Source organism: Felis catus, chromosome C2 (genome assembly GCF_018350175.1).
Source record: "Felis catus isolate Fca126 chromosome C2, F.catus_Fca126_mat1.0, whole genome shotgun sequence".
Classification (NCBI taxonomy): domain Eukaryota; kingdom Metazoa; phylum Chordata; class Mammalia; order Carnivora; family Felidae; genus Felis; species Felis catus.
The window spans coordinates 60601790-60616068 of record NC_058376.1 but is presented as its reverse complement, the minus strand read 5'-3'; the positions used below and the strand labels follow the sequence as shown (position 1 = coordinate 60616068).

General features: G+C 42.5%; 1 protein-coding gene across 50 annotated transcripts in view; it reads left to right on the top strand.

Annotated features, from left to right (window-relative positions):
• The window catches only part of ZBTB20 (zinc finger and BTB domain containing 20), a 789483-nt gene that overhangs the window by 750418 nt on the left and 24786 nt on the right, over nt 1-14279 (top strand). For all 50 annotated transcript variants that reach the window (XM_045036368.1, XM_045036369.1, XM_045036357.1 and 47 more), the window contains one exon: nt 1670-3274. In XM_045036368.1, the coding sequence (XP_044892303.1) occupies nt 1670-3274 (1605 nt within the window). The remainder of the gene's footprint in view (nt 1-1669; nt 3275-14279) is intronic.

The window sequence follows — 14279 nt, the reverse complement described above, 5'->3', positions numbered from 1 at the left end:
TACGTAAAAACCAATGCAAATCATATCACTGAAAGTGAACATAGAGTCTCTAGGCATTTATTAAGTTAACTGGATATATGTGAGGCTGACAAAATATAAAGATGGAAACAAAGGAAATAAATGAGTATGTAAAAGGATGTGGTCACACCAACTGAGCTCAAATAGCATGAGGAGGAGATCGAGTGAAGCAAGGTAGAGCTGGTTGAGCTCAGACTTTCCTGAACCGGTCCTCTCTCCTAAGGTGGACGAGAAAGAACCAAAGGAGGTGGGCATTCCTCCCATCCGCAGGTCATTACCTCTGGGGGTTACTTCTCACAAGACACAGAGATCCGGGTCACAGGCCAACAATCCGTGCTTGAGCCACCTGGGTGGTAAAAGCCTACTCACTTGGCCTCTCAAGCTGATTGTTCAGTTATGAAGGCAGGAATAGGGAATAGAAATGAAGGATGGTTCAGAGAAAAGGATTCTTTGGAGCCATTTGAGAAGTGAGGTAGAAAAATAGGAAAGCCCTAAGACTTAGTGTTACAGCCATCCATTTTATTTCTCAATCTGTGATCCAGATGTTACCGACATTATCCCTTGTCTGCAGAACGTGGGGAATAAGCAATGGGTCAGGCTATCCACAGCCTCCCCATAGTACACTATTGCCTTCCCACGGGGAGCTGTAGCAAGTACATACAGCACTCTATTGGCTTGGGTGATCACACATCCCATTCTTGCTTTACTCCTGCTGTCCTCACCTAATTATTAACAGTGCTCCCTTGCACTCTCACAAGTGCCCAGTTTGAACACTAAATATGAGCACCTAGTATACTACAGTCTGCCATGTCAGTGCTGCCATCTCTGACCTTTTTAGCACTCCTTCTACATTAAGTTTCAGGAAATTCAGGAAACCATCCATATCACATACAACCAAGTTAGAAAGTTCTCAGATTGTCAGAGATGACAAGAAGAATGTGTACATACGGAAAACAGTGGGTGAGCGCCCCTTCAACCAGCAGATCGCATTCCATCACCTGTCCCTCAACTGGCAAACATGGCAGCAGCTGTTTGGTGGATGTCTTAGTCTGGATTGAATTTTCCAAGAGTTTTTGCATACATGGTGTGGGTTTGGAAATATACATATAAATGAGTAGGAAGGGAGTTTATTTTTTAACAATGAATATGATTGCTGTCTATGAATAAAATCAAGAACCTTGAAAAACTGGGAAAAATGTAAGCTTTCCCGAAGGACCTCGTCTTAGACCTGTCTAAAGTGGAAGTAGACAGTTCCATGAGAACCAATCTTCCATTTGTTTTTCAGGTCTTATTTGCTGAAGTTGTAGTAAGAGCAGGCAAATGACCCATCTGTTTATTTGGCTGCTCTACTTCGACAACCCTGGCTGAAGCTCTAGGGCATTGACAGGGATTCAGTACCCAAAATAGCTGGGGCATTGTTGGGGCCAAATGGAAGAAAGGCATTGTTCCTGTAGGCCATCATACCTCAGCCTGCTGTGCAAAGCATGTCCAACTCGCCACAGAGCCTGCTTGTGTCTGCAAGGTGGGGGGGTTGGGGCTGTTTCCAGGAGCCATGGGCATTACCCACCTAAGACATGGGTGTTAGGAATGAAGTCAGTTAGCCCTGACCCACACGCCCTGTCTTGTGTCTGTCTTGCCACCCACCGTGCAGGTGACATCAGTTGCAAGGGGATGACCGAGCGCATTCACAGCATCAACCTTCACAACTTCAGCAATTCCGTGCTCGAGACCCTCAACGAGCAGCGCAACCGTGGCCACTTCTGTGACGTGACGGTGCGCATCCACGGGAGCATGCTGCGCGCGCACCGCTGCGTGCTGGCAGCCGGCAGCCCCTTCTTCCAGGACAAGCTGCTGTTGGGCTACAGCGACATCGAGATCCCATCCGTGGTGTCGGTGCAGTCGGTGCAAAAGCTCATTGACTTCATGTACAGCGGCGTGCTGCGCGTCTCGCAGTCGGAAGCCCTACAGATCCTCACGGCCGCCAGCATCCTGCAGATCAAAACAGTCATCGATGAGTGCACGCGCATCGTGTCGCAGAACGTGGGCGATGTGTTCCCGGGGATCCAGGACTCCGGCCAGGACACGCCACGGGGCACTCCCGAGTCAGGCACATCGGGCCAGAGCAGCGACACTGAGTCGGGCTACCTGCAGAGCCACCCGCAGCACAGCGTGGACAGGATCTACTCGGCACTCTACGCATGCTCCATGCAGAACGGCAGCGGTGAGCGCTCCTTCTACAGCGGTGCGGTGGTCAGCCACCATGAGACTGCACTCGGCCTGCCCCGTGACCACCACATGGAAGACCCCAGCTGGATCACGCGCATCCATGAGCGCTCACAGCAGATGGAGCGCTACCTGTCCACCACCCCCGAGACCACGCACTGCCGCAAGCAGCCCCGGCCGGTGCGTATCCAGACCCTGGTGGGCAACATCCACATTAAACAGGAGATGGAGGACGATTACGACTACTATGGGCAGCAAAGGGTGCAGATCCTGGAGCGCAACGAATCCGAGGAGTGCACGGAAGACACCGACCAGGCGGAGGGCACCGAGAGTGAGCCCAAGGGCGAGAGCTTCGACTCGGGCGTCAGTTCCTCCATAGGCACCGAGCCTGACTCTGTGGAGCAGCAGTTCGGGCCGGGGGCAGCGCGGGATGGCCAGGCCGAACCTGCCCAAGCCGAACAGGCCACGGAAGCTCCTGCCGAGGGCGGCCCGCAGCCGCACCAGCTAGAAACAGGTGCCTCCTCCCCGGAGAGAAGCAACGAGGTAGAGATGGACAACACGGTCATCACTGTCAGCAACAGCTCCGACAAGAGCGTCCTGCAGCAGCCTTCGGTCAACACGTCCATTGGGCAGCCATTGCCAAGTACCCAGCTCTACTTACGCCAGACAGAAACCCTCACCAGCAACTTGAGGATGCCTCTGACCTTGACCAGCAACACACAGGTCATTGGCACAGCCGGCAACACCTACCTGCCGGCCCTCTTCACTACCCAGCCCGCGGGCAGTGGCCCCAAGCCTTTCCTCTTCAGCCTGCCACAGCCCCTGGCAGGCCAGCAGACCCAGTTTGTGACAGTGTCCCAGCCCGGCCTGTCGACCTTTACTGCACAGCTGCCAGCGCCACAGCCCCTGGCCCCATCCGCAGGCCACAGCACAGCCAGTGGGCAGGGCGAAAAAAAGCCTTATGAGTGCACTCTCTGCAACAAGACTTTCACCGCCAAACAGAACTACGTCAAGCACATGTTCGTACACACAGGTGAGTGTAGGCTCTCCTGGAGACCTGGAAGTGGGCTGTGGGTGTCAGGGGGGCTGTAGGAAGGGAGGGGCAGGACAGCAGTGGAAGGCAAGTCTTGGAGTCATCTTTCCGATTAGAAGGAGCCATCTTCTAGAAGCCCCAAGGGTGCCCCCGTCATAGGAATGAAGCATTGTGCCACCAAATACAAAATCACAGAAACCCTTTATGTAGAAGGGCAAATGGGAAAAAAGTCTGATGAAGAATTTGGAGGCACAATATCCTTTAAATGCATCGGACTTTGTAATACATTGTTTGATCCTAGGTGGTTAGAACTGGAAAAGTCCTTGGAAATTATATACTCTAGTCACTTCATTTTACCGTGAGCACTCCTTCCACAGCAGTGCGGTGGTCATAGGCTAAAGTCATATATGACTAAAGTCATATACGCAGAATAGGAATGAAAGATTTAGTCTGTAGTAAGTTCTGTATGAATCATCAGCTTGAAGAGACCACAACAAGGCTGATGCAAGCTTATGCTGCATTTGTGGTCCCTGAAATGAAGAGAAATGATAGACTCACTCTATTTTCTACTGCTTATTCTCTATTTTCAACACCTAGAGACCACAGATTAGTCTGGGCACTACCTTTTAAAAGGACAATAAACTGATTGGGCCCATTCAGAGGAGTATAATTAGGATGACGAAGGAAGGCAAAGCCATGGCATATCATAGTTGAAGGTCCTAGGGCTGTTCAACCTGCAGGAAAGACTCAGGGCATCATAGAAGCCACATCCAAGTATTTGACCTTCAAGGGCAGCATAATGTAGTAGTTAAGCTGGAACTCTGGATCCACATTGCCTGGGTTTGAAATTAGACTTAGGCACTACTAAACGTTGTCACTTTGGGAAAGTTGCTTAATCTTTCTATACTTGTTTCCTTGTCTATATAAACAGGATAATAGTAATACATCTTTCTTACAGTGTTATTTTCAGGATTAAATGAATTAATACATGAAGCTCTTAAAACAATTCCCGGCCCATAATCAGCACTCTATAAACGGTAGCTAACATTAGTATTGCTAGCTTTATTTAAATGGTTGGGAGGAAAGAGACATTAAGCTTATTCTGTTTGGCTCCAAAAGGTAGAACTGGACCAATGATTGGAAGTTATAAAGGAGATTCTTTCAACTAAATAAAAGGGTTGTTAATGGTCTGAGCTGCTCTAAGATGGGATAGGCAGCCCCCAAAGGGACTGAGTGTCTATAATTAGAGGTGTTCAAGGAGAGAATGGATGATCATTTCAAAGGGATGTTGTAGGGGGGACCCAATCATTAGGTGAGTAATTGGGTGAGATGGTGTTTCATCCCTGGATTCTGTGATTCTAGAGCTAAGATCTCCTGCCCTCCTAGCCCTTTGCCCAGCCCAGCTGCCCTTTTCCAGCTCTGTAAGAGAACAGACACAGTGAGAATTCCACAGATGCTCCCCCATATTAAGTGACATATATGTGATATGATGTCACATAGATTCTCTTGTACCTGAAAATACCTACCCCAATGGTGATCACCATATTTGAAATTCTTATCATAAGAGTCATTCTTCTGGTATACCTCTGGTTCCAGAACACCCTGTTAAAAAACAAAAAAGTTACCAGAAAAAATTATATACTAGAATTATAATACATGAAAATAAATTAGTTCCTCAAAGCAACTTTGTTTCTCAGATAAGCTAGCAGGCATCTAGGGGATAGGACATAAGGCACATAAACTTAAGTTAGGAAATAGAAGGGAAGGAAAACAAACACTGAGATAAGGTACCCAACCTGGAAGTGAACAACTAAAACCGAACATTACTTACAATGAACTTTGCCTTCTTAACCGTCAGCTTAAGGCAAGACATTATGTAAATCTATGCATGTGCCTTTATGTGAATCAGTTGTTCTTAAAGATGACAATTTTCACACCTCCAAATAAACATGGTAACTCACTACTGAATTTAGCAGGAAATCAGGTAGGTAAGTCACTATGTTTATTTGGGGTAAATGTGAATTCAGTAATCACCTGAGATCAATCAGGGGTAGTTTTCCATGTGGTATGGGTATCATCATTATTTGGTAAATGGATCAAGCAGTAATATTTTTATTTATGTGGCACTTTATGGCTTACAAAAGTGCTCTCAAAATTTTTTTCCCTTTCTTTTCCTGAATAGTTGTCACATAAACCATCAAATTAAAGATTAAGGAGGAAAAAGAGACCATTTGTGGAAGTGTATCCAAAGTTTAGTTTGCTTGTCTTGGATCCATACATTTCTATTACCACCCCCCCCCTCCCCCAATGTGCATCCCTTCCAGTAGACCCAGCAGATATAAAATTCACAAATTCTATTAGATCACATATTGAAATAAGACTTTAAACTTGGAACATAAAATTTTCAGTGCACTATCAAAAATCGTCTTTTTGCTATATAAACGCATTTATCCAGTGTATTCACTAAAGGATTCTGTGGTTAACCCAAATAACTAGATTTGCCCACGAGAAAACCAGCAATGGGTTTGTACTCTTAGACATCATAGATACAAAACCTACAAGTAAAGTCATTTCATAAATCTAAATCTAAATTATTCTCAAACCTTTAGCCTTTAGATAACCTAGTAAACTATGAAGGTCCTCAGTAAGTTATGAAGGTTTTGTATTGGTGTGTATGACATGGCTACGTCTGGGAACAATTAATAATACACAGATATCGCTTGAGCACCTCATTCAAAAGAAGCAAAATTTTTCCCATTCACCCTGAATTATTTGTCAGTGGCAGTTTGGAAGGGCCATCTGTCTATCAAGACCTTTGTCTAACGGAACGAATCCATAACCTAACAAAGTCAAAGAACAATTGGTCTAGATTTTTCAAAAGGCATGACAGCCTGAACATATGGAAGTAATTCAGGACCTGGATTCACTGCGCCCTCCATTTCAAAACAAAGTTCTCTCCAGTTTCTTGGGAAAACATAAAAAAAAAAAAAAAAATGGGGCCTCCCAGCTTCACAGGAGCCCAGTGGAAATGATAAAAATCCAGAGCAAAAAAGTCCAAATGTTGCTCTAAAAAGATTCTAGAAAGTACTAGGAATACTTGGAAAAGTACGGATGATTTCAGTATTCTTATATAATCTAATATAATCTGTATAATCTAATATAATCTTATATAATCTCTACAATCTAATCTAAAAGAATCTTACTGAGAAAGAGCAGCTTGATAGAATTAAAAGGAAAGATATTTGAGATCTCTGCATCACAGCTATTATTCAGGGTACCTGGCTTTGCATTTCAGTTACTCAAAAGTTTAATGTTAATAGTACTTATTTTGGACAACTGCAGAGAATCTATTCTGAAATCAGGATTCCAAATAAAATTCTGTGGGGCTCTGGGTTAATGATCCACATATTCATTGAAGGGAAGTGTTTGAAACAAATCAGTAGTCCATTGTATTGACTTTGGAGCTAAGCTCTACTTTAGGGAACCAGGGAACCAGGGAACCACTAAAATTTAGAGTGGGACATAAGTGAAAGACAGTTATACTAGAATTATATTATTTGGGTTCAGTTTTGGTTCCTTTAATTGTCTGTGTGGCCATAAGCAAGTCACTTAATTTTATAACCCTCAGATTCTTTGAGTTTATAATGGAAATTATAATTTTCTTGTCTTTTGAGTAGCTGTAAAGGTATGCTACATTTAAGAGCTTGTCATAGAAGGTAAAGTACTAGCTAATGTTTAAAAAAAAAAAACCCATCATCATTATTATCTTAGCCCCCTCCACCCAAGAGACACTGAGATTCTTTGCTCTGTCTCACATCTCTGAATAATAAGCTCTTAACAGGTTTCCATCCTCTATGGAATTCAAATGCTGAAGCAATGTGGTGCTCCTTGGATTTCCCCTGAACTTCCTTCATAACATCAGCATTTTTTTTCATTCTTTAATGATTTTTTTAAGAGTAAAAGAAAACCCCTCACCTAACCATTCTATCCACTCCCAAACAAACCACAGAGTTTCTTCTCAGAGTTTCTCCTCAGAGTTTCTCCTCAGAGTTTCTCCAGTTCACTTTACTACAGCCTCATAAAAGTTGTGAGAAAGGAAACCAAGAGTTAAGGAGGTATTTGAAAATAAGAGAGTCAGAGAAAAAAACCAAAAACACAAACCGTCCTGTCATGGAGCAAAGCAGGGCTCTTCTATGTCCCCTCCCCTCAAGAGACAAAACAAAAGTCAAAAGAATAAGAAGGCAAGGACAGAGGACACAGAAAGATAAGACTTGGTGTCAGTGTGTATATGGAAGTCAAGCAATAGGGAAAATGCAAAAATAACCCAATAGCAGTGGTTCTCACAGTGTGATCCCCATAGCAGCAGCATACATAATCTCGGGCTCATCCAGACCTGAATCAGAAACACTGTGATGGAGCCCAGTAATCTGTGTTTCAGTGAGCCCTGATTCATATTAAGCTAGGAATCATTTCCCTAGAAGGCTGGGTGATGACGAGGATGGCATCAGGTTGCTTTTGTTATGTAACATTGTTCCCTAAAATTCCACTCATAAGAACCTATGCATTTGCAACAACTAAACCAGTTGAAAATAACAGCTTGATTTTTATAGTGGCTAAGTTATATTACGGAGGCAAATATCTCATGTATGAGAGGTGAGCTAAGTCTCTCAAACTGCACAAGGACCATGGCAGATGTACGCCTCCTGGCACTTAAAATACTGACTTGTATTATTATTATGGGGTTGTCTCTGCACCTTCCTATTATAATGTGAACTCTGTGAGCCAGAAATGGTTGATAGGTAGGTAGGTGGGTAGATAGATAGATAGATAGATAGATAAAGATATTTATATACCTTATACTTCAATATACCCAGCATAATACCTTACACATAATATACATTCAATAAATGTTTGATCAGTGAATGAACTGAATGACCAGGATGGCATTTGAAGTATTTATTTACCAGCAGGTATAGGTTTGCCAAATTTAGCAAACACAAATACAGGATGTCCAGTTAAATTTGAATTTTGGATAAACAACAAGTGTATTTTTAGCCTAAGTATGTCCCATGCAGTATTTGTGACATACTTAGACTAAAATATTATTCATTTCTTTTCTGAAAGTCAGATTTCACTGGGTGTCATGTATTTTATCTCGCAATACTATCCAGGTGGAACTTTCTTTTAAGACCCAATCTTAGGACTCTTTGCTTTAAATTCTATATATGAATACAAGCTAGCATATGTAGCAGCTTAACAAATACTTTTTGAGTAAGTAAGTGAATGAATGTTCAGAAATGTGGGCATGTTTTCCCAGAGAATTTAATTCAAGGGACTTATACATAAATGCATTATTTTCTAGCAAGACTTAAATTTCTTTTTCTTTCCTTCTTTTTCTTTTTTTATTTTCTGAAGAATTTATTGTATCTGCATTTCTACTTGTGTTTTCTTCACTAACAAATGGTAGATGTTTGGGCTTTTTCTGAATCATACTATCAACAGCCCATTTATTGGTGACCGTTTTTTAGTCTGTTAGTGTCCTCTGCATATATGATAATTTTGTTTGTTACTTTGAGAAGCTCAGCTATTTCTGCCAGGAATTTGATGTAAATGGATATAGGAATTTAGTAACATAACATGTCAGAAATAGTGTAAAAATGCTGAGATCAAGGTAATAATGTGATAATCCTCACACAGAATTTGGGCTATTAATTATATCAAGCCAGTGAAGAAATGAACAAGTATAAGATTTGAAATAAGAAAGCCTTGGTTTTACCACTCTCTGAGAGTGGTAAACTTCACCTTATAGAAGTTCTGCGATCAATCTGAGCCTTAGGTTTTTTTGCCACAAAATATATGGATCTTAATAATACTTGCTTTACATGGTTGCTCTAAGAATCAAATAGCATAATTTCTGTGAAAGCACTTAACCACAAACACCATAAAATTACCAAAGCCATTTAAGAACATATGTTAGGGGCGCCTGGGTGGCTCAGTTGGTTAAGTATCCAACTCGATTTGGGCTCAGGTCATGATCTCATGGTTCGTGAGTTCAAGCCCCAAATCCAGCTACGTGCTGACAGTATGGAGCATGCTTAGGATTCTCTCTTTCTCTCTCTCTGCCTCTCCCCCACTCATTCTCTCTCTCTCTCTCTCAAAATAAATAAACTTATAAAAAAAAGAAGATATATGTTACAGTAATATCATACATTTTGCAGCATAATCCAGAGGGCAGGAAATCGTTAACAGGAGGAGGAAGTGATAATCTGGCTAGGCTGAAATCATCCTCTCATCTGTTACTGACTTGTTGGGTGACCCTCAGGACATTACCTCTCTAATGGAAATACCATCTTCTGGGGATGTTAGTATCTACCTGCTCATAAAGTTGTAAGAAAAGTTAAGTAACATGGATGAAGTTCCCTGAGATCTTCAAAATTCTGCCAACACCAAAATATGTTACCTGTCACTGAAGCCACAGATGTTCTCTGAATGCAATGTGTCCGCAGTAAACAGTCCCCGCCCCCCCCCCCCGGCAGCCTCACAGTTCAAGCTGGTACCAGGATCGCACCCTCAGAAGTGGAGACAAAGGACACCAACCATATCTCAGGTGTGTAGGCCTTCCTTCAGCTAGACTTCTCTGGTGGAAAGCAGACTTTCCAGCCAATGAAAGCTCTTTGTGACTCTGTCTGAGCACCCTTCCATTCTTGCCCACTGAACCTTTCCCACTTTCTGTTCTGACCTTGATGTTCTGTATTCCAGGACTCCTTCCTTGCAAGTGACCACTTTCCCTGACCCCTACTCTCCTTTTCCTTCCCTGCTACCTACCCTCTCGCCAAGCTCCCAGTTTTGGTTTTCTGACCCCTCACCATACTCACCTAAAAAAGAGGGCGTCGTGTTAAAGTAGATGATGGAGATGCCAAGAGTATGGTAGAGACAGGTGGGAACAGTGCCTCTGAAAACATCCCGGTGATAGCATTCACTGTACTTTCTGCAAGCCTGGAGAAGCCTGGTTAGAGTGAGAAAGAATCAGCAGAATAAGTGGGTTCTTGCTGAGCCCCCAATACAGAAGTCACTATTCAGAATTGGGGTGTCTCAGCCCAGTAGGATATCTTTTACTTAAACTTTGGGCAGACCCTCTGTATCTACTAACCTAACAGTATCTCTCTTCCTTTCTTTTCTTTCTTTTTTTTTTTTCTTTCTTCCCTCACTTGTCATTCATGGTAGAGCATCAGTGCTGGTCCATGAGAAGGAGTTTAAAAGAGGCTCTTTAGAGAACAGACATCAAAAACTGGAGGAGTATATACGCTCACCGCTCCCCCCACACTGTTGGAATTGTAAAGGACACTGCCGCCCTTTTGGTTTCTTCACTTGCGTATAGTTTCTTGGCCTCCAGAACTCAGTTGTCGCTTGCTCAGAAACCCTCTGTCAGCGCTGTCTGCTGACATTTTATTCATGATACTGCTTCTGTCATTAGCATATGTAACCGAGAGCGGACTATACCCTTAACTCTGAATTACATAGCTGCAGTATAATCACTTGCTTTATTGATTATCAGAAAAAAAAATTTTCTTATCCTGAGTTGGCTTCCCCATGCAATGCAAACTATTTCTCAGTTGGTTTCATTTATCATCAGTTTCTTTCTACTAAAAAGAACAGTTGACTTTTTTTTTTCTTAAAATGATCACATACTCTGTGCTAAGTGCTTTATCTCTTTAGTTTTCAAAATACCTTCACAAGACAGGTCTTATTGTATTACTCTCAAGTTACAGATAAGGAAACTGAGGCTTATAGAGGTTAAGTAACATACCCAAGTCACTCAGCCAAGGAAATGGAATTCATATCTGACTCCCACATCGGTATAGCCCAAAATGGAACATTTTAAAGTGAAGGGGCTTATATGAGCTTCTCCCTTATGTTATAATTCTAGTGTCTGCTTTGGATGTTGTGTCTCTTTCTAACACAATGATTGGGCTTGCCATTCCTGACTATAGTCTCAGTCCTGAAGAGCCATCCACTTCCACTCATCTTAACTCTTCATTTCTCCACACTGAAAGCAACAATTAGCAGACCACATCCATTTCATGTATAATGTTGAAAGCCCTTTCGGGGTCCCTATATGCAACAGACAGAAAAATAACAAGAAAGAAAAATATTAACATTTCTACTGAGTGATAGTGTCTCAAATTCGCACATATATAAATGAAAGTTCTGGACACCTGATTAATCTGAAAATATGCCCAATTTAGTACGACAGTTCTTGAAATACCTATGCTCTACCAACACAGCACCTTAATAATTATAGAGAGCGCTTTCCTTTAAGGAGCTCCCAAGTGCTTTACAAACATTTTTCCTCATTAACTATCATACCATTTTCTGTGGCAGGGAAGGGAACAGAATACTTTGTCCTATTTAAAATGTGGGACTGCTAATGCAGTGAGTGATTGAAGCAGGTTGCCCTCAGGTCATGTGCTGACAAGGCCTGGACTAGAGTCCTCAGGGGTTGTGGGTCAGGGTGGGCAGAAGGCCACTAAATCTGCAAAGGGCCATGGCAAGTGCTTGGTCCAGCTCCTTGCTTTCAGAAGGGGAAACGAACCCAGGGAGATTTAGAAAGCCCAGGGTCACACAGATAATTAACAGCTGAACCAACACTACATGCATACAAACAACATACAGATGTATGCTATGGAGGGAAAGATAACAACTGTGAAGAATCAATTTATAGTCAGATTAGAAGGTTGTGAAAGCAAAAAGCCTTCATGAGTGACCTTGCCTAGAGGAAAAACACACTGTAAGAAGGTGAAAGTTTCAAATAGCAAGAGCATTTTAAACATAAAGTTTCAGTAGCCACAATACCATCTGGAACTTAAGAAGGCAAGCTTCCCATCAAAGGTGATAGGTGGATATGTTTTAAAAGATGGTTGGCCAGCCTATCGTAGCCTCTAGAAAGTGTACATACTCAAAGCACAAGGATGGCAAAGACCAGCTTGAGTTCAAGCATGTTTACAGCTGACAGAAATGTTCCAACTAAAAATAACACACACGGCTGTCTCTCTTTGGGAATCTCTCATTTCAAAAGAATGTACCTACATAAACACCATGCACAGACTGAAGTCTTCTTTTAGGAATGAGGCTTCCCTAAAGTCCCCCATTTGTCCAGAAGTGAACTTCTTCCCTTCTAACCCTGTGATCCTATGAACCTATCCTGTCCCATCAGTGAGAATGTAGGGAAAGAAATCAGAGAAGAGTCGAGAGGAGAAGGAGCTAGGCCAAAACATTTGTGAATAACTAAGGAAAAAAGAGTTCAAAGACCAATGACATTGTTAAGAAATTGGTAGAGTGATTCCTGAACGAAACAACCATTCCTCACTGTCCTGTGCTTCAAAACATATCCTTTTACACTTACAAACACAATGAGAAAAGGCTTCTGATGAGATCAAGTTTTGTAAAACAGATCATGAACATAAAGCACTAACACTGAGCCTGACACATATAAAGCACTGAATACATGGTGATTGTTTTCATTGCCATTATTACTATGACACCTCAAACCTCTTCTGTTTCATAATGGGGAAAACGGAAACACAGTCAAGGCACATATTTTAATTGGAAGTCAACTCAATTTTAAGAAATAGATTTTCTATCCCGATACATAATCCAGATATTGAACAGTTACACTAGAGAGTTTCAAAGGCTTGGGGCCTTGGGCTGGGTTATGGAAGAGTACATAGAAGGACTTTTTTCTCCGAGGTGGGTGCCTCCATTAGGCAATCAGTAATGAGGTGGGGCAGATGGAAACACCCTAATGCATTTCATCTCACCTGTCAAGAGCAGAGCTGAGAACAAACAGCACCAACAAAAACAAGGGTCTGTTCATCCAAAGAGATGTCACAGGCCCGTGGATGTTACTACATTTAGTAGTAGTAGTATTACATTTAGTAACAGTATTTGTGCTTACCTTAATCTTTTTAACAGGCTTGAACATTCGGTTTCTAAGCCAACAGCAAACCAAAGCAGTAAACAGGAGAAAGAAGGGTTTCCGCCAACAGGCCGAGAACAAAGAAAGAGAAAACTATTTTTTAAATTGACCCCAGAGTTCAAAAATGCGTATGGAACCATTTAATTGGGGGTCGGGGGAAAGGATAGTCTTGCAATAAGAATACCATGAGAGTATTCCCACACCACCCTTGGTGGTCTGCAAAGTGATTTCATATGTATTTATGTCAACACTAGCACAGTGAGGTAAGTAGGACTGTATACCTCAGAGGCATTTGGAGATTCGTCCGAGAGCCATGCTGAGCGTTGGTGCCCGGATTTGAACAGGACCATTTGACTCTGTTGTGCTGTCCACCACCTACTCAACCTCCGTACCAGACAAAGCCAGTCTGCAGCTCAGCGCAGTCAAGATGGAATAGCCAGTTAACTCTAACGTTACATTTCAGGGAGATTTTTGTGTAAAATAAATCAAATTTAAAGTGTAGCTTTTCAGAATGACTTGTGCCTATATTTTGGAGCAGTAATGACTTGGCCAATATTTTCCAGACCTGTCAAGGCACAGGTGCATTCACTAGACAGAATACTGGAAACGGAGACTGTCCCCCGAAGAGCCAAGCTATATAACCACTGTCCTTGGTTTCTAAAGATTCTAGAGAACCCTACGTCTTCAAAGATCTCTCCTCTCTCTTATTTCTTGCGTGTGTTTGATAAAATTAATGGGAAACACACAGTTAAATCTCCTCATGATGATGCTGAAAACAACCCCCTAAAAGTCGCCATCCCTTTTCATCACAGAATGTCCTTTGGAAGCCTTTAGTGGGGGGACTATCTTGTAGCTTTCCAAGACAGCCATTTTCTGGCCTGGGGATGTGGAAAACTAGATGGTCCTGGCATCACCTTAAAGCAAGGTCTCTCAGAACATGACAGGCCAGGAAGGCCTGGATCTTTCCAGGGCAGTGTGAACCAGTCAGATTTGTTTTTTAATTGTTTTGTTTTTGTTTTCTGTTGTCTT